The 18,869-nt window shown below is 37.5% G+C and overlaps 1 protein-coding gene across 2 annotated transcripts; it reads right to left on the reverse strand.

Moving 5' to 3' along the window:
• Positions 1-239: 239 nt before the first annotated feature.
• On the reverse strand, positions 240-17,857 carry stat2 (signal transducer and activator of transcription 2). Of its 2 annotated transcripts, XM_039689152.2 has the most exons (24): positions 17,656-17,857; positions 16,703-16,834; positions 16,443-16,590; positions 14,536-14,631; positions 14,355-14,447; positions 14,198-14,276; positions 14,033-14,109; positions 12,932-13,083; positions 12,689-12,847; positions 12,518-12,607; positions 11,692-11,751; positions 11,510-11,530; positions 11,332-11,425; positions 11,146-11,193; positions 10,392-10,475; positions 10,191-10,289; positions 9,277-9,412; positions 9,115-9,167; positions 8,922-9,016; positions 8,373-8,512; positions 8,087-8,275; positions 4,962-5,016; positions 4,026-4,087; positions 240-2,372 (listed from the first exon to the last, which is right to left on the reverse strand). In XM_039689152.2, the coding sequence occupies exons 2-24, from the start codon at positions 16,831-16,833 to the stop codon at positions 2,002-2,004; spliced, it is 2,532 nt and encodes an 843-aa protein (XP_039545086.2). In that variant the 5' UTR covers position 16,834; positions 17,656-17,857; the 3' UTR covers positions 240-2,001. The 2 variants fall into 2 exon arrangements, with proteins under 2 accessions (XP_039545086.2, XP_088990389.1); XM_089134263.1 differs by lacking the exon at positions 17,656-17,857 and having other exon boundaries at positions 16,703-16,872.
• Between the last annotated feature and the right edge of the window lie 1,012 nt (positions 17,858-18,869).

Below are 18,869 nucleotides of genomic sequence, written 5' to 3' on the forward strand. Positions count from 1 at the left end.
ATGGCCCGCAAGAGTTGGTTATTATATTATTTGTGGATTCAATGTTTAAAAAGTCAGAATACACCAATTCCAAATCTAGTTTGCAAAATGCATGCGTACAGTGGAACATGTGACATATCTACTTTTGGCCAACTTGTTAACACAATATCTCATCACTCTCTTATGAGTCTATAAAACAGTTTACTTGTTCAGATAAAGCGTCATGGTTTAAATTAAAAAAAGACATTATGACAGCCCTATATCTCTCATTAGATTTTATTGGTGAACATTGCACCATCTTTAACACATTTACACATAAAAAGTCTGGCACACAGATACAAAACAAACTACAGTATAGTTTATTTTCTTGGACAATGACAGTGTATACAAAACATGGTTACATGCATTTGACACAAAGCCAAACAATCACAACAGAAGTACTCACGGGGTAAATGATTCTGCATGATAAAGTGATTTAATCACTTTTATTTGGACCATTTTTTTCTCACTAAAAGATTTCAGATACTGTCTAATCTTCTCCGGTACCTAACAGATTCAGTCGGATGAACACATACAGAACCTTTTATCTGTAAACCTTTTTAAAGAAAAAAAAAACAATTAGTTTGGAAAGAAATCAGAAGCATTCTGTTCTTACAAATTTCCATTCAATTGCATTTTTTTGTCATCAACAACACAGTATTACTCTCAGCGTACTTGTACAATCAGTGTAATTCAGATGAAAGATATTATAATGAAATGAAAAACAAATATAAAGTGTTTTCTCCAGCAAGAAAAAGCTCAAAGATATATGCATTCAACTGGGGTAACACCATTTCAACTTAATTCAACTTTCAAAATAATAGAATGTTATATTTCAATAGAATGTAAGGGTCTATTATTTAATCAAAGTTTTTTAAATCTTAAATGATTAACTTCTGTCTCTTGAATCAAAAGCAAAGCATTTGGTTCTTTTCTAGTCTCAATAGTGGTTATACAAAGTGGAAAAGGATCATAAAAGACAAAAAAGTGCCTTACATCCTGTTCATCAACAACAGTGATTAGACATTCATCATTTACATGAAATCTTTTAACACAAAGATACATTTTAAAGGTAGAATTTAGTGCAAAGCAAGCATAAGCAGCTTTTAGTACAGCAAAGAATAAACTTGTTTTACTATTAAAAAACTACTATCATAGTAGTCAGCGTTGGAGCCTTTAAATGATAACATTTAATCCAATCACTGTATCTCTTTTAAAGTGCTCTTTTTTTTAAAATGCAAAGACATTTTTTTCTTGTGTTTTACACTTTTTCAAACTTTCATTGAGAAATTCCGACCACAGATATGGCTTCACGGTTCATGAGATGCTTCTTAAAACACATTCATATTACTAAAGGTGTTTGACACATTAATAAAGTATATTGCTTTCACTATCAAATTATCTCCCTCCACAAGGCCCAGTTAATTAGAATAGAAGAATAAAAACTGTCATTCCAACCTGGACAAAAGGTGATCATTTACTTGGATTATAAAAGCATGATCAATACTTGAATCAAATATGAAACATATTTATTGTTTTAATTAAAAATTAAACTCCGTAATCTCTAAACAAATGTACTATTCACCAAAGACAAATATGCTCTGATGTTATTCGAATTATTATCAATAAAACTAATTTTCCATATTTCTATAGGGACAAATATTTAGTACGTAGCAGCTAATAAATGGTAGGGTCAGATCACATGACCTCATTCCAATGAACTTGGATGGGCATCTATGCCTAGTCAAAGGCTTTACTCTGAGAATAGACACGCAAGTAACAGATAAATGGATGAGCAGACGTACAGATTTACACATTAACTGGATGACGTAATGATGAAATCAGTAAAGAAAATGAAGTAATAAGCTTAGTATTTTGTATCTCTACTTGATACTTATTTACAACATAAATCAGAACTACGGAAAACATTATATGGCTTGACAGACCTACGTTTTGGCTAACCTCACGGGTCATGAATCAAATTCAGGGGGTCAGCGGCATGTTAGGATAGCCAAGGTCTTGGAAACCATGGATGGTGTCCTCTGGTGTAGAATGCTCAATGATATTTAGGAAGTTTTGAGAGTTTAGAAAATCTTGCAATGTGTGATTCAAATCAGTGTCTGGAGAGAGTGCTTCTCTAAGGATGTCACTCTCTAGAAAGGTTTGTTGGCAGAGTGATGAAGAAACTTGAGGAGCAGGTTGAGGAAATGAATCTTGAGAAGTACTCTCGCCATCAATGTCCAAAATGCTGTTCAGCATAAATGGATCAATGGTAGAGCTGGAGAGCATTGGAGACTTCTCAGGCCATTGGAGCAAGACGTCATCATCACCCGCCTCAGAAAAAGAAGGAGGATCTTTCAAAGATGAAGGAGATGACACAGCAAGAGAGACATGTTATAAACCCAATAATTGCAAAACAATAATAACAACTAATTATGATACTATTAAACTTCACACTTAAAAATAAGGGTTTTCACAGTGATGCCATATGATCCCCAAAGTAGCTTTCAGTGAACAGTTTTTAAAAGAATTCATTTTCTTAGTGTGAAGAACATTTTAATACTCTTATAAACCTTTCTGAGTGATGAAAAGGTTACAAGGATGTTAAAGGTTCTTCATGGAACTATACATGCCGATTAAAAAAAAACTGTATCTTTAAGTGTGTTAGGTACATTTTTTAATGTTTCAATTAGGTATGTTGATATAAGCATTTTGCAAAAATTCATTTAAAAGTGGATATTTTATAGCTTATTTCCCCTATTTGTATATTTAGATGACATTTGTCTTAAAGTTCATCATCAAAAATGCAACAAAAAAAAATTAAGATGCAATATTTAGCAAATCTCAAAAATCCATTTTTCTACTGTGAAAACAGTATTTTATACAGTACATCATAATATAAACATGGAAAAAAACTCATTGTCATTTTGTGTTTTGCTATCAATTTAGACAAAACAGTGGAGTATTTTAATATCAGCTATTTATCAGTTATTGCCAATAGCGTGAAAAAAAGAAAACAGCTTCTGGATTTCAGTGCATCCCTCCCTCCACATCAGAGCCCGACCGATAAAGGATTTTGAAGGCGGATACCGATTTGGGTTTTAAAATTCGATATTCCGTTATATCGGCCGATATTTTTTTTATTAAATATTGTTGGATTTCACACACGTGTAAAAGAAAAGCTAACTTTTCAGCACAAGATACGTTTGATACTTTTTCTCTATGTCTAAATGTTCACTCCTCGCAAGTATAACTTACATTTTACAATGCAGGGACTGTAACTAGAGATATGCTAGTTATAAATACAGTAATCATTACTTTATTTAGGCAGAAAAAGTTCATTGTGGTTTCCAAGCTCATTAATGTTAACGTTAGCGGTCTTCCACTGATGATAGTGGCATTAGCTTGCTTTGTGGTTAGCTAGTCTATGATGAGCCATAATTTAGCAATAGATAACATCATACTGCAAATTGTAAAACATACATTTTCAATATAACAGGCCAAGGAGAGATGATTAAAACGTGCTTCGTCCGTTTTTATTCTATTTTTTAAATATTCATTTATCGGCCATTTATAACTGCCGATACCGATATTATGGAAAATGCCTAATATCGTCCGATAATATCCGATATATCGGTCTGGCTCTACTCCACATGCAACCTCAAGCTTCCATGCACATTTTTAAAATCAGTGTTACTGTAATGGTTAGATATGCGTTATTGAAACAGAAAAACCACAGTCACAGCCCACCACACACACAGAAGGTCCCATTGTGCACTGTCAATCAAATGCACTTGGGTAGGGAAGAGTAGGAAAGAGAGAATCTTAACAAGTGTTTGGACTTGATTGAGCCTCTGAATGAAAGAGAAGCATCTATAAAGGCTGTTCATTATACATTCTATTTATCAGAAAGTCTTTTGCCATCAAGACACATCTGGTAATAATCCAGTGAGTGAGAGGCAGGTTGAGCTGATTAGATTCGGAGGGGCAGTGGAGGCAGGACTCACCTCTGTCCTGTGGGGACAGGTCAGACACTGGCCCCTCTCCGACGCTTGTACATCCGTTCCTACTGCAACCAAGCACAGATCACTCCAGTAAACCAGCAGAACAGCCATCTCAGTGTCTACTCATACCACAATCTTACAGCATAACTATTCGCTTATAGACTTCATAACATCACATGTATGGTAGACTGTTCCCCAAATAATACCATTGTTGTAACTTTATGAATTCTGTTAGGCCACAATGAAACCCTCATGTCATCATGACATCTAGTGTTAACCTGCATTCTAACCTCTACACAGGCAGTGATAGAAAGTATGGCAAGGTTCATCTTGTTCTTAAGGCCCAGATATACTTTATTTTCCACGTTCTGCTCCCTCTCGTGGACATCAGTGGACGGTGCTGATGACAAACATTACGTCACACACACACACACACTGTCTGTGAGAAGGCAAGGGAAATATTTTCACCTTTACTAGTCTAGTAAAGGTGTTGGTAAACACCTTTACTAATCTAGTACCACCCTCAAGACTCTGAATGTTTAAAATCATGTGCCTCCATGTGTGTGAGACCAATTCCTAATTGGTCTTTTTTTTGACACTGTATTTTACGTGTATTAAGTCTTAGCTACAGTGGCTGTTTGGTTGATATGATGAGAAAATGTTTTTTTAGTAATCCTATCAGTTGAAAAAATCTTATCAGTAAATATTACTGAAAGGCTAAAAAAACTGAATTTATCCCCCACTACATCACCCAGCCCACAATGTGAACTTAAACCTCATCATAACACCATACAATATGACTAATGCATTAAACACCACCTCTGTACACAGCACATGTGTACTGTCACAAATATAACCTATAGCACACATGCTTTTGAAATAATTTGCATGCACACAACACACAAATATAAACCAATAAACAATCAAAACAGGACTTACTCTTTCGAGACAAAAACCAGTTTGGTTTTGAGGTACTTCAGGTAAGGATTCTCCTCTGAAACAAAACATTACATGATCAAGAAAATGATTTTGTGGTTAAGTAAATACAGCATAAGCAAAGCTTTTATTACATTCTAGATTAGAAAAGAATTGAATTGGAAATTGGAAAAAGAAATCTAACATCATTTTTTACATGGCTGTGGATGTAAACATCTGTTTTGTTAAAACAAATGAGCAAAAGCCTTCTCCCAGGGGAACTTGTTTCCCGAGGAAAACAAGCTAAAGCATTGTGCGTACGGATTGTGCAAATTTGATAGCCGGTATCCTTAAAGTTTGGACGGGGGAGTGGAAATTTTTTCCTTCCCGAAAATCTAAAAGCCAAGGGGAGAAATGATGGGTGTGATCAAGCAGTGTGGGAGACCCATTCACAACTAAATGTTGACAGGATTAACAAAAACACCTATTGCTTGGAAATATTGACGGTTCTTTGGTCATAATGCATTTTAACGTAAAATAAGACGATTAAAGACAAGATGGAGGCTCCCTGACATACTTGAAAATATATTTCATTATTTTGTTAATCAACGGCCTACGGCCTTTGTCTCTAAAGACTAAGTCCTCCTCTTCTCTTCTTGCTCTCAATGAAGGCGGTCGCATTTTCCCTCCCTCCCCTAATCTCCCATGCTTTGCTCCTCTCGTCTATTGTCTTGTTCTTTGAGAGACTCTCTCAGCACTGCTCTCCAAACTAAAATCATGAAAAAAATCATGTCAAAAAATCATCCCAATCTTATCTGTTTTCGGCCACCCTCAACCAGCACTGGCCTTGGCCAAGGCCGCTGTTGGAACAACAACTCCCCCGGAAGAGCACTGCACTGAGCCGCTCTTGCTCTTCCCTGACTCCCCAGACACCTGGTGATTGTTGACTCTGTCTGGGACCTGATCAAGGTTAACTCCATGGCAACTTGCTGTGTATCGCTATGACAATCCTGCAGACTTGAGGCACCTAGATTATAGGGGTGCACGATTCAGAAAATCTCACAATTCGATTCGATACCGATTTTTTTGTCTCGAGATTCGATTCAAAATCGATTTTTCGATTCAAAAACGATTCGCAGGTCTATATAAATGTAGTTTACTTTTTCCTATGTGATTGATTGCAGTAGACATAATTTAAAAGAAAAGTTTGATATTACTTTATATGTCTTCATACAAAAATAAAAACTAAAAAGTGCGAAGTGCCAAGCTTTGGCCAGCTTTTAAATACATTTAATTCAAGTTTAAAATAAAACTTAAATAAAAAGCTTTTACATTTAGCTTTAAAGTGCTATAGTCAGATCAAACAAACAATTATGCTAAATGTGGTTTAAGGAATAGGCCTACTTCAGCTACCAGGTTGACTGTTATAATGTGAACTCGACTGGGCAGTGGGCACATTGAACTTCCTAAAAATATATACTAATTTCATAGAACCCTTGCGAAAATATTTTAAATAGATTTAAAAAAGCCACCGCTACTGGTAACATCTATGGTTAGATTGATTTGTTTAGATCCAGTGAAGTCGTTCATAGGCGCGTAATTTGCGGGTATCTCCAGTTAACTAGCAGAGCATTCATTTAGTTCGCTATTAAATAAGAGACCTGTTGTTTTTGAAATCAAGCTGAGCGCTCGTGTCCGCTGCGATCAGTGTCATGGATAGTGTTCTCTGTGGCTCGCACAGTCTTATCTCGGACGCGCGCTTCAATCTATCGCAGTTGTGGAGACTCCGGTGAAATCACAAAATAAAATGCACACAAACGTGATGAACATATTCGGTTTTGATGAGAGAGAGAAAAAAACTATACGAGTGCGGTTTAGAACCCGTAACCTCTGACACGCTTGGCAAAAGATCTACAGAACTCAAACATAAGATCTGCGGACCGATGCATTTATTTACGGGCTGCACAGTTTGACCAAGAACTTGCAATAACTATTTATCAGACCGGCCCTCGCAGCCTCGAAACCATAGAAACACTACCGGACCACCGGTAAAAGTCCCGACTCACCCGATTGCCACTCCGCCCCTGCACGCCATTAAAAAATATAGCCTATATATATGAATCGATTTTTGGAATTCTATGAATCGATTCTGAATCGGTAAAGATTGAATCGCGATTCAAATGTGAATCGTTTTTTTTGCACACCCCTACTAGATTATGATGCCAGGCTTAGCGACTCTCCAGGCCAACACATACATGAACTCTTACATATATACAGATATGCAATCACACGTCCCATACCCCATCCCTCGCCTTTGTCAATTTGTACCCCCAGTCGGACAGGCGGGTCTGTGACCAGCGCCTGAAATGGCTGCAGGACTGGATGGCTGCTTGCCTGTGCTGGGCTACCTCCATCCCCTAACCCTCACCCTTGTTGCAAGTCCTGTTGTAAAATGTACTGATAGTGTGCTAATGTTGCTGAGGTGTTTTTTCCTGTTCCCACACTGTACTCCAAGAGGAGCATAGTGTGGGGGTTGCCTTTTTTTCTCCTCACCTCTCCTCATGTTGTTATGCTGTAATTTTCCTCTTGAAATTTCTCACTTGTGAGACTAATAAAGGAATTATCTAATCTAATCTAATCTACTACCTCTGACTAAGTAACTTTAACCCAATCCGATCATGGCCCTCCCGGTGTTGTTAGTGTTATTCCAGCTGTTTGATTTGTAATTATTAGTATTATTTCCACATTTCACTTACCCTGCTGTGCACGAACATAGCTGTTCCTCAATTTGTGTATTTCCCATTTGAAAGGTCAGCATATGAGGTGACTGCTGCTTGCGCTTTAGCTTAAATTTTTAAGAAATTATTCTCTAATCAGTTGCACATTATGTCGTGGATATATCTCTCGAATGGAATACTGCAGTCCCTTTTGTCTTTCTCTCTTAGATATTTCACATGTTCGCCTAAAATTACTAATTATCTCATTGGGAATGTCTGACACTAGTGCATACACACTGTAATAGATGTGCCAGCCGTGAAAGCTTGACAGGCGTAGCAACAGTCACTAGGGAGGGCGGGGCTTAGCGAAGGGTCAATTAGACTTGGGAAAATGCAAAAAAAGGCACCACATTCTCAATACAAAAAATTTACCTCCAGTCTTTTCACTGTAGTATTTGCCAAACGCCTGGTCTTTAGGAGTGTTTGGGTAAAGGAAACACAGTGGGTTAACTGGAACGTTTTCTGCTACCATGATCCGAAAGTTGCAGATGATCTCAGGTAAAGCAATCTGCTTCAGGTCAGTACTGATAAATGGCTTCACTGTTTGCACACTCGGATTGCCTAACAAAAAAAGAAATAGTGTGTTCAGTCTGACATTCGCTGGACTTTGTGATTTCAGTGATTTAACAACGTCTTAGAGAAGTTTAGACATATTTACCATCGTTAGAGTACTGCACCCAGCTGAATGTGATTCCACCATCTTTGATACTTTCGCTAAAACGCAACAGGAAAGTGCCGTTCTGCTTCTTCTTCAGTAAAACTCTCTCCTTCCCCTTGCTGACAAAGCCCATTATGGAGCTACAGAAACAAACATACTTGTGTTGAAATAAAAAAAAAACACACTTTGTGTTAAAAACTTGATTTTCACAATCTATCTATAGGACTGCACGATTTGGGGAAAATGTCATATTGCGATTATCGAGGTCAATATTGCGATTGCGATATAATAAACAAGGTTTCATGAGTAAACTTGGTTGGTTCTAAAGTAAAATGCACACACAGATTAGTGATGATTAATAACGAATAAGAGCGGGATCATGTAACACTAGTCAAAGGATGGCAAAAAAGAAGAGATGCTGCGTTAATAGCCCTAATTTGTTTATTTCATATAAAATCGCAGCATTTTGCGTTATATATTCGAATAGGTTTGACATCGCGATTACGATTCCGATATGATTAATCGTGCAGCACTATATAGGATTCATACCCATCACTCCACAGGTCTGACAAGTAGCCTTTAACCAGGTTTAGAATTCCATCGAGCCACACCCACAGGGTGAAGTTTGTATCAGGGAGGTTCTCCTAAAACACACACAGATAACAATAAGTAAACAAAACACTCGTGCGTCAATATCAGGCATTTCACTAAGAGCTACATAACTGTGTTCATCTGTTCTTACCTTACTGAACTTGGCCCAGGGTATCGTACAGTTGTCATAGCTCTGTTGTTTACCTGATAAGAAATATTGCGTCATTAACATACACCAAATTACTTTATGGCCATAACATTCCTTTATATAATAATCTATTCATGCATGAAAGGGGTTGATGTGTGTATATACCAAAAAGCTTGATGGCGAGAGTTTCCAACTGGTCATTGTCTAGACCACGCTTCCCGGAGGAGAGAAACTGCCAACTCAGCATTTCTCCAAATTGTGCCCAGGAGGCCGGAGGAGAGCCTTCAAAAAACTTGATGTTCTAGTGATGCAAATAATAACAATTAAAAAAAAGATTATTTCATGATGATTAAAGGAGTAGTTCTCTTTTGAAAAAACTTTTGCTGATAAGAAATTAAGCATTTTTGTCCATATAATGCATTTCAGTTGGAACCAAACGGTTCAAGGTCCTAAAGACAATTTCAGTACAAACTGCAAACTATTCAAAGGGCTTTAAACGATTCCGGATGATGAATAAGGGTCTTATCAAGTGAAAAGATCGCTCATTTAATAAATAAATAACAAAGTTTAAGTTTTATAAGCTCAAATGCCAACCTTGCTTTGTTCTGTGACGCAAGTTTGTGATTCTCCTGTTCGAAATCTTTGTCCAAGTTATTTGGTTCATTCAACAAACGAAACGAACAAATTGACTCGGAAAAAGATTCGTTCATTTTGATGGGACAGGAGAGTCACGAACGTGCATTGCAGTACAGAGCAAGGCGAGCATTTGAGCTTAAAAAACTTTGGGGTTTTTTTTTTAAATGAGTGATCGTTTCGCTTGTTTCGACCCTTATTCATCGTCTGGAATCGTTTAAAGCCCTTTGAACAGTTTGCAGTTTGTACGGAAAGTGTCTTTTAGACCTTGAACCGTTTGGTTCCCACTGAAGTGCATTATATGGAGAAAAATGCTCCATATGGAATGTTTTCATCAAAAACCTTGGATGACATGGGGGTGAGTAAATTATCAGGAAAAGCTTTTTGAAAAGTGAACTACTCCCTTTTAGGCTAATTATAATCCAAGAGTAACTCCTGCTCCTGACCTTGGGATCTGAACAGAGCATGTTGAACCATAGAACAGACGCCCAGGCGCTCTGCTGCTGACTGGAGTTTGAAATCACCACAACAGGAAGAGAAGAGGTCTGAAAGAAAAAAGGGAGTATGGTTATAAAAACTGTAGAGCCAAATCACTGGAATGTTCAAACTTTACAAAGAAAGCTTTGAATGAGGAAAATGCATCTCACCTCCAAAGAGACAGACAGGCCTTGATAGTCAAACTGCGTCTGAAAGTTTATATTGTGTAGTTCTTCAGTCACACTCAAAGATAGCTGCAGGAAACACACAACAAGATTTATACACGTACATACAAACTCAATTCTACTCGTTTTAATTAACTACTAGTAAATAATAATAATGATAATAATAATAAGGAACTATTTTGTGGAATTATTATCTTCAGCTCTGTAATCAAATTTGTTTTATTAGGAGTAACTCTTAGGTTGTGTTCACACCTGGCTCCTTTTGACTGCTTGTTTCAGAACTTGGCACATTTTCTCCCATAGTTCAGTTCATTAGCCATATATGATAATAGTTTTCTCAGTTAGAGTGGGAATCAAGCCTTATATACATTGGTTTATGTGTGTTTAACAACAGCTAGTCAGTCTTGTCAATCCATCTTGATGGCTGACCACATTGAGCGGAATAATAAACAGGTGCACTCTGACCAATGAGAAAACAGTTTTATACACATGTGACTTGCATAAACACATTTTGGGTAAACTTTGAAATGTACCATGTGAAAGCAAATTAAACCTAGGGGAAATGCAACATTGCAACAATTAAAGTCCATGTTTTGGAACAAAGCAAAAGGTCAACAGATGTGGAAACACCCTTAATCTGTATTGTCTCTAGAAACCATTCTTGTTTCTGTTACTAACTGCTGGTTTTGTTTGCTACGTGCAGCAATGTAGTTTCTATTAACAAGCTCCTTAAACTCACATCATTGATTCCTTTTCCTCCACCACCAACTTTCTGATCTTTCAATGTCTGTGAGAAAAGAAAGAAAAAAGAAAAATCACATACACAATTCTTCAACTTTTTATTACCTCTAAAATCTGGTTTAAATTGTCTACCCAGGTATAAATATCCCAGATGATGTTGTGCCGTCACTTAATATCAACTCACCAAATGTCTGAAATCAGCGACCATGCCCCCGTTCGTACTCTCAGCCATGTTAAGGGCTTTACTTGAAGTGCCCAGCACATTAAACCTCCGAAACCTACGATAAACATTTAATCATGAATTTCTGGTGGGAGGCGTGATGAGGGAAGTGTGTTCAGAATGCATGCATGGAAACACTCACCCTTTCATTTGTGAGACAGTGCTGAAACAAAAGATGGAGAGAGGGATGAGAGTCAGAATTCAGAGTCCTCCTAACCACTAACAGACTAATTTAACACTATATCATACCACACAAACAAACTCATTCTCACATATGACTCAGATTGTACCTAATGAAGAAAGTAAGAGAGACAGTGATCTTACTTGTCAATAGAAACAGACACCTTCATAACATGGTTGAGTTCAGGAACTTTATACAGGAACCTGTAGAGAGGAGAATGACTGTGATTTCAGGTTTCTGCATTTCTATCTCAACAACCCAAACTACACATTTTAAATAAAACTTATGATAAATATATATATATATATATATATATATATATATATACACACACATATGGAAAAGCTTAAATGGGTGAATTCTTTCTAAAGATAAATAAAGTAGTCAACATTTGAAGTGGATCAAAACCTTTTTATCAAAGTTATACATGAATTTTGAACAATACCCATTCTTGTCTTGGGACAACTTTGATTAACTGTTTTGATCCACTTCAAATGTTGACTACTGTATATTAATAACCTATTTTTTTTTTATCGAAAATGTATCGCAATAGACAAATTTCGGCTTGGGGTTGTGTGTCATAATATTTCCTTTGTATTTGAGTTATTACATTCACCCCAGGGATATTGTATGCAAATGGAACCAAGGGTTGGTTACATAAACAGGTCTGTGCATGAATAATAAAGATACAATTATGCAAACGCAGTACTGACATTTGCAGGAGAGTAGGTCACTTTCACAAGTATTTAAAAGTACTTGGTTCTTCACAAAGTACTTAGTTCCTAAGTACAAGACAATACACTAAAATTAATGTACATATTCTCAATTTCATAACGTTTAGAAGAATATACCCCTGCCACATGCATTGTAAGACAAAAAAGCATTTAAATCAGTCATTATTGTTTTAAATAGAAGCAATACACTGTTTTACAGGTGGTGTGTAATGTTGCGGCAATGTCAGAGCCTGACCTGACTTTGACTGAGAACTGGACACCAGTGCGCAGCACCAGGGGGCCCCGTCCTTGCGGCATGGATGGCTGAGTCTCTACAACAAATGAGCTAACAACACACCAACAAATATTGAAGGGTACATGCATGAAGAGAGAGTAATGGATTTGATGTGTATGCGTTTGAGTATACCTCTTAATCAGGTAAGTCAGCAGAGTGTCCACTCTACTCTTTAAAGGGGGTTTAAGCACTGGGATGGGGTCATTTTCGTAGCTCATCTTCCCAACCAGCTCATCAAGCTTCTGTAAAAACTTCTGCAGCTGGAACATGCACTCTATGATCTGAGTGAACCTGTCAAAGGCCAATAATAGCTTAAAAACGGATCCAAATGGTGTTTGTACAGACAATCAATCAGAAAAGTTCTTGTGCTGTTACCATTTCTCTAATTGTTCCAGACTTGTCTCATCAGGAGCACCAATGCAGGACTTTTGTTGTCTCCGCTTCCAGTCCACCAGTTCCTCATCTATGAGCACTGAGCTTAGACAGTCAGCACCATCCAACATAGCCGTGATATCAGACAGGAAGTTCTGAGACAATGATACAAAAGAAGTGGGGTCAAATTTGTAATGTGCCCTCTTTCCCTTTTTTTTAAAGGGGTGATGAACTGAGAAATCTGATTCACGCATTACACGCATAGCTAAATAACATAGATGTCAACCTCGTGATGACAAACCGGATCAAGCAGAGCGAGCAATACAAAATATTGTGCAGTGCTTGGTTGTGGTGGAAGAAGACAGTCGCTGGATAAACTTTATTTTTAATGACGTTCCAGCTGATGAGCTAAAACATCGTCTGTCTGTTCGCTTCATTTCACTAAGGATTGTTTTGTAAACAAGACTGGATTTGCAGACCGATTAAGAGTAAATAACGGTGCTGTGCCTGACAGGAATTGTGCCACACGCAGACTCTGGGGCGAATCATTCCAGTTGCCATTTTACAACATTGGACGTTTTCAAAACAATTTCCCCCAAGTGCATAGACGGGTGAGTTGAAACTCATTATAATATGCAAAACTGTTATCCACTCACAGCAGTGGGCGTTTACTTCCAGGGCGAGACACCCATAAAAACCACACGTTTTTCAGGTAGGCTCAAAACTTGGGTACAAAATAGCCTATTACTTATTCATTTTGATGTTTTTGAATGCAAAAACCAAGCGAACGTCATAAGTTGACCTCAGACAAAAATATAATAAAATTTAAAAAGCCAGTTCATGACCCCTTTAATATTACAATTTAGGTTTTATTTATTTTTATTCCAGTTTTAGTTTTTATTTAATTTCAGTTACGAATTTTAGTGCTGGTTTCAGTTATTTTCCATTAATTTACATTTAGTTCATATAATATTTATATTTTATTTTAGATGCAAATCAATTAACAAAACTGTTTTTCTTTTTAGTTTGAGGTTTAATTAACACTAATAACCCTAAATAGTGTAGAATAGTATAGAACAGACGTGCACATAACAATTTGCCTACCTTTCTGCACTTATCGAGTGCATTGAGCATCTTCTGAAGCCCTTCTCTTTGCTTGTTCTTCTCTTCCTTTGTGCAAGCTAAACACACATTTACATACACACACATATTAATACCACCACTGATAATGAAATCAAGAACAGTGCGTTTAAAAGTGTGGAGCCTTACAGTCCATTTTGTGCGTTTGGAATTTAAAATCAAACTCATCCTGCTGCTCCTCCAAAGACCTTATGCTGTGCTCCATCACCTGCCAAAAGAAAAAACATTAATCATGTTCTTGAACAAATACAAACATACAAGCAGATACACACAAACACACACGGACCTCTACTTTGATCTTGAGTTCTTTTAATTTTTTTTCCATTTGTCTCTGGCTCTCCAACTCCATTGTAGCCGGCTGAACCTGCAACATCTGCACCTGAAACATTAAGAGAGAGAGAGAGAATCAGAATATGCTGATGTTGATAATAAGGGTGATGATGATGATAACACTTTAAGGTACTGACTTGCTGTGCAAGCTCTGCATCATTCAAGATCTCTTTCTCCTTCACCAGGAACCAGTTGATAATAGCAGCAAGAGTATAAGGCTCCTCTTGGTACTTCTGCAAACAAGATAATGTGACCAATGATCCCACAGCTGTCACTGATTAACCATAATTACAACCATAAAATTACATAACTGAACATAACTGCCATTTTTTCCAGTTGATGAACAATAAAAACATTGAGGAGTAGCTTGATGACGCCATTAAAGAATGGAATCATGGGAGTTTCTGTCTTCACCTCCACAGCCAATGGAAATCAATGCTACGGGCAGAAATCATGCTCATGGATGAGCTAATGTATTAAAATGTTATTAACGCTACTGTGGTATGAAGCACGGGCCCAGAGCCGGGGGCATTTTATGTTGCTGTTTTTATTATGCTTATATGACGTAGTTAGCCGCTGCTGCAACTTTCATTTTGTTGTTTATGTTTATTTATGTTTAAAGTTACGTTTAACATCCGCCTCCTTCTTGCCTGAACTTGGTTACAGTTATGTTTTTGATTACTTAAATTCACATTATTTTATTTCATTCTAATGAAACAGCTGCAAGGGCTGAATTACTACTCACACAGGTCACTTTATTTGACATATTAAAATTGTGGGGTAACAGCACTGTTTTACTAGGTCAAAACAATCATGCTAGAAATACATTTGAGTGTGTTGAAACTTGAAAGTCATGTTATAATAATGTTACTCTCTCCGTTAGCTCAGTATGGTGTGTGTCACGGCCAGATTGTAGGACACTTTTAACATAGACAATACCATACAAAGGAACAGAATGAAACTCGGGCCTTAAATACATGAGGAATGTAATCAAGGTGAACAGAAACAGGTGTGTGGAAACTAATTAACAGCCAGGAAAACTTATGGGTGGTACACATTTTACGATTTTGGGCTGTCCGAGACGAAAGAGGACTAATCGTGGTGATTTCTGTGGTCGTGGCTCCTAAACGGTGGTCCTATATTGTACAGTGAGAGAGGTTCAGAAACATCCTTTTTCACAGGTTTAGCGACAAAAGATAACTTGCGACTGTTTCTGACAGTATCAGAAATTTAGTGATGTGACATGGTGCTAAAACTTAAACCTACTTCCCTCAAGCTTCACTTGCAAAACTTGCATGCCAAGTTGGCCTCTTTTCCTAACCGCATCCATACTCTCCTTTTTTTTTCAGCGCACATAAAAACCACAATTGCCAAAGTGTGATTCATCTTGCTCTTTTTGTTTACCACTAGCACATGCTGATGATGTTTTATTCTTCTATACCAACTTGCATTGTAGCCTACGATTCAATAGGTTTTATCATCGTACAGTCTACATACATGTTGTACCCAAGTTTTTAAGATCCATGTCGCGAAGTGCGATTAGTAATGACCTTATAGGATTGTCGAAATGGCACTGTCTGTAGCAGGCATTACTAGGAACTGAAGACAGTGAAAACTAAACCAAAACAAACCATAAATCAAGGATAATGTGGATACAACATCATTGACAGGCGATGAAATTACATCTGGGACACTGGTTAAAAATAAATGGCTGATTTCTCCGGATTAAGAAATTATTGGAAATATCTGGGATAATGGAAGTACACCAGTCAGCAAAATAACATTGTTCTAGTGGTTTTTGGAGATTTTAAATCCAAAAATCGTACATATTGTGCCTTTAAAGCGTGTGCTGCAATTATGCTCACAGCACACTTACTTGCGTAAATTGGGGTGGATGATAACATTTAGTAGTTGAGGTTATAGTTATTCTTCTTGGTGTGAACAGGACTTTAGTTTTTGTTTAACATGTTTAGTATGTTTGGAGACTTTAGAAATCCAAGGAGGGCATCAAGAATGATGCTTTTGAAAGCAGGAGTACACTTACCTGAAAGTTTTGTTTGTAGCGTCTGAAGTTACGCTGCAGTAGGAAACTATCTCTCTCTTGCGCAAAACGACTGAACTGGTTGTCCAGATTCTCCAAAAGCACCTGAAACAGGAACGCTGCTTGTGAAGAGTCCCGAGAAGCACGCTCCCTGCAACACAGACAGACACATTACTTGTAATGCCAGGTTGGCGCTCCTTGATGCAGTTTCTTTGCATCACATCATCACAAAACAATCTGCAGACTTTACTTCTTGCACTCACCAGTCTTGGGTCTCGATCCAGGATGCCAAGAAATGTCTCACTTCCATTGGGAATTCATCTCCATTGTACAGATCAAAAGCCCTCTGAGAATACACTGTATCCAGCTGCTGCAATCGCTCCCACTGTGTCATCCTACAAAATAAAACAGATTTCATGTCTGCTGATAGGTTAAAGGATGCCTTGTTACTGGGGCTGACCTGCTCTCTCTAATTTTTAAATGTCAGATACTTGAGCTTAAGCACCATTAACAGTGGCTATTTTAAAATACAAGTCAAGGTGAGAAAATCACAAATTCTCAGTTTGGAAGTTGGAACACAAAATAATAGGGCATGGCATTAATGTAAAATATAATAAGACTCATCAATGTGTAATTTTTTTGATCTAACGTTAGAGTCAAATGAGTTTTCTGATTTGCTTGAATTTCATTTCGATTTTTATGGTGCTTCCTATTTATATGTTTATTGAGAACAGAATTAGTAAACTAGAATGATTTCTGAAGGATCATGTGACACTGAAGACTTGAATTAATGGCTGCTGCTGGATTTCGTGTTCTGCAGTGAGGACCTCGTAAATTCAGCTTTGGGCATCACATGGATAGATTTGGACTATTTCACGTATTAAATTAATAGGCAAATTAAACTAACTAGCAATAGTGTAAAAGTGTGTATAAGGACAAAAGTGAAAACCATTACATGCACTCTACACTAGCAGTAATAAAGTTCTCAACACCTGCACACCTCTCCTCAAACAACAGCGGAAACAATGAGTCAAGAACTGCTTTTCTAATCGTGTGAGGACAAAACGTGATACCTCGTTATAATGAAAAAGGCTATACAGTAATTACAGCCCGTGCCTAAATATTTGTCATCATAGTGATATTTATGTTGCAAAGTAATGAACAGCCCTTTGTAAATAACTTACGTGAGCATGTAAGTTAATTATCAATAACTTACCTGAAACGGTATTCTACAGCTTTGAAGAAATTATCCTCAAATATTAGTTTTACAAAGCGCCTCTTGCAGGCATTCAGGAAAGACAAGAACACAGCACAGAACTGAACATCAGCTGTCGAGTAAATAAACACACTTCCAGGGCTTCTCAGGAAACAGGCGGCTCTTCAATAAACCTCCCTCTGCTGTCCATTTCTGCTTCCAACGCGATGAACATTTGCCCACTCACAGAATCTTGAGGTCCCACCCATTTAGTTGCGTAGTGAAACCCTTGCGTTCGTTCATTGGTGAGGACAGGAACACTGGCCACCACCATTGGTTGAAGCACCCGCCAATGAAATTCATCACAACGGAGGGGTGTCGATAGAACAGCAGCAGAAACGAAACTCAAGATTTTTCTTCTGGCATTCCGAGAAATGACGAAATGAAAGTAATGTTATGGAAAATCATCTACCGCGGAAATTTAAAAAGCCATACACTCTCTTTTACGAAAGCATTTTGCGATCAACAAGGGATAGATGTAATACGTGTATTCTACATTTATTCATCATTTTACACCACTGGCGTCGTAGCCACTGGTGCCAAGTGTGCTGGTGCCACAATGGCAATGGCGCACCTTAAAATAGATGCAGCATTTATTTTTTTAAAGTCTTAATAAACTCTGTGTACTTACGATATTTGTTCAATTAAAATGCTATTTAAGTATCATCGTTAAAAAATATCTGTCGACATTCGGACTGCCAACCAATCCGCAAACAGCCGCTGACTGCTTGTGTTTTTGAGGCTCGCGCGTCGCCCCCATTGACTGTAAAAAAAAAATGGTCGCCCCTCATGAGGAGTAACGTTAATGGAAAAAAGAGCGCTGCTCATTGCTCACACAGAAAAAAAAATGCAGTCAACAGTATGGTCTATGGTCAGTCTATGTATATTGCCTATAACATATGATACAGTTAAGCAACATCACACGAGGAAGAGTGCTGAATACCACCACGATTCAAAATGTGACTGATTTCATGACAGACAGTTCAATAAACAATTAATTCATATAATGGTTTATTTTTCACACACAAAAAAACAGGGTTCGAACAGGATAGTCGCGAACGCACATCACAGAACAGTGCAAGGCGAGCATTTGTGCTTATAAAACTTAAACTTTTTTATTTATTTTTGAAATAACCGATCGTTTCGCTAGATAAGACCCTTATTCATCATCTGCA

The sequence above is a fragment of the Pimephales promelas genome, chromosome 8 (assembly GCF_988280905.1).
Source record: "Pimephales promelas chromosome 8, fPimPro1.hap1.1, whole genome shotgun sequence".
NCBI lineage: Eukaryota > Metazoa > Chordata > Actinopteri > Cypriniformes > Leuciscidae > Pimephales > Pimephales promelas.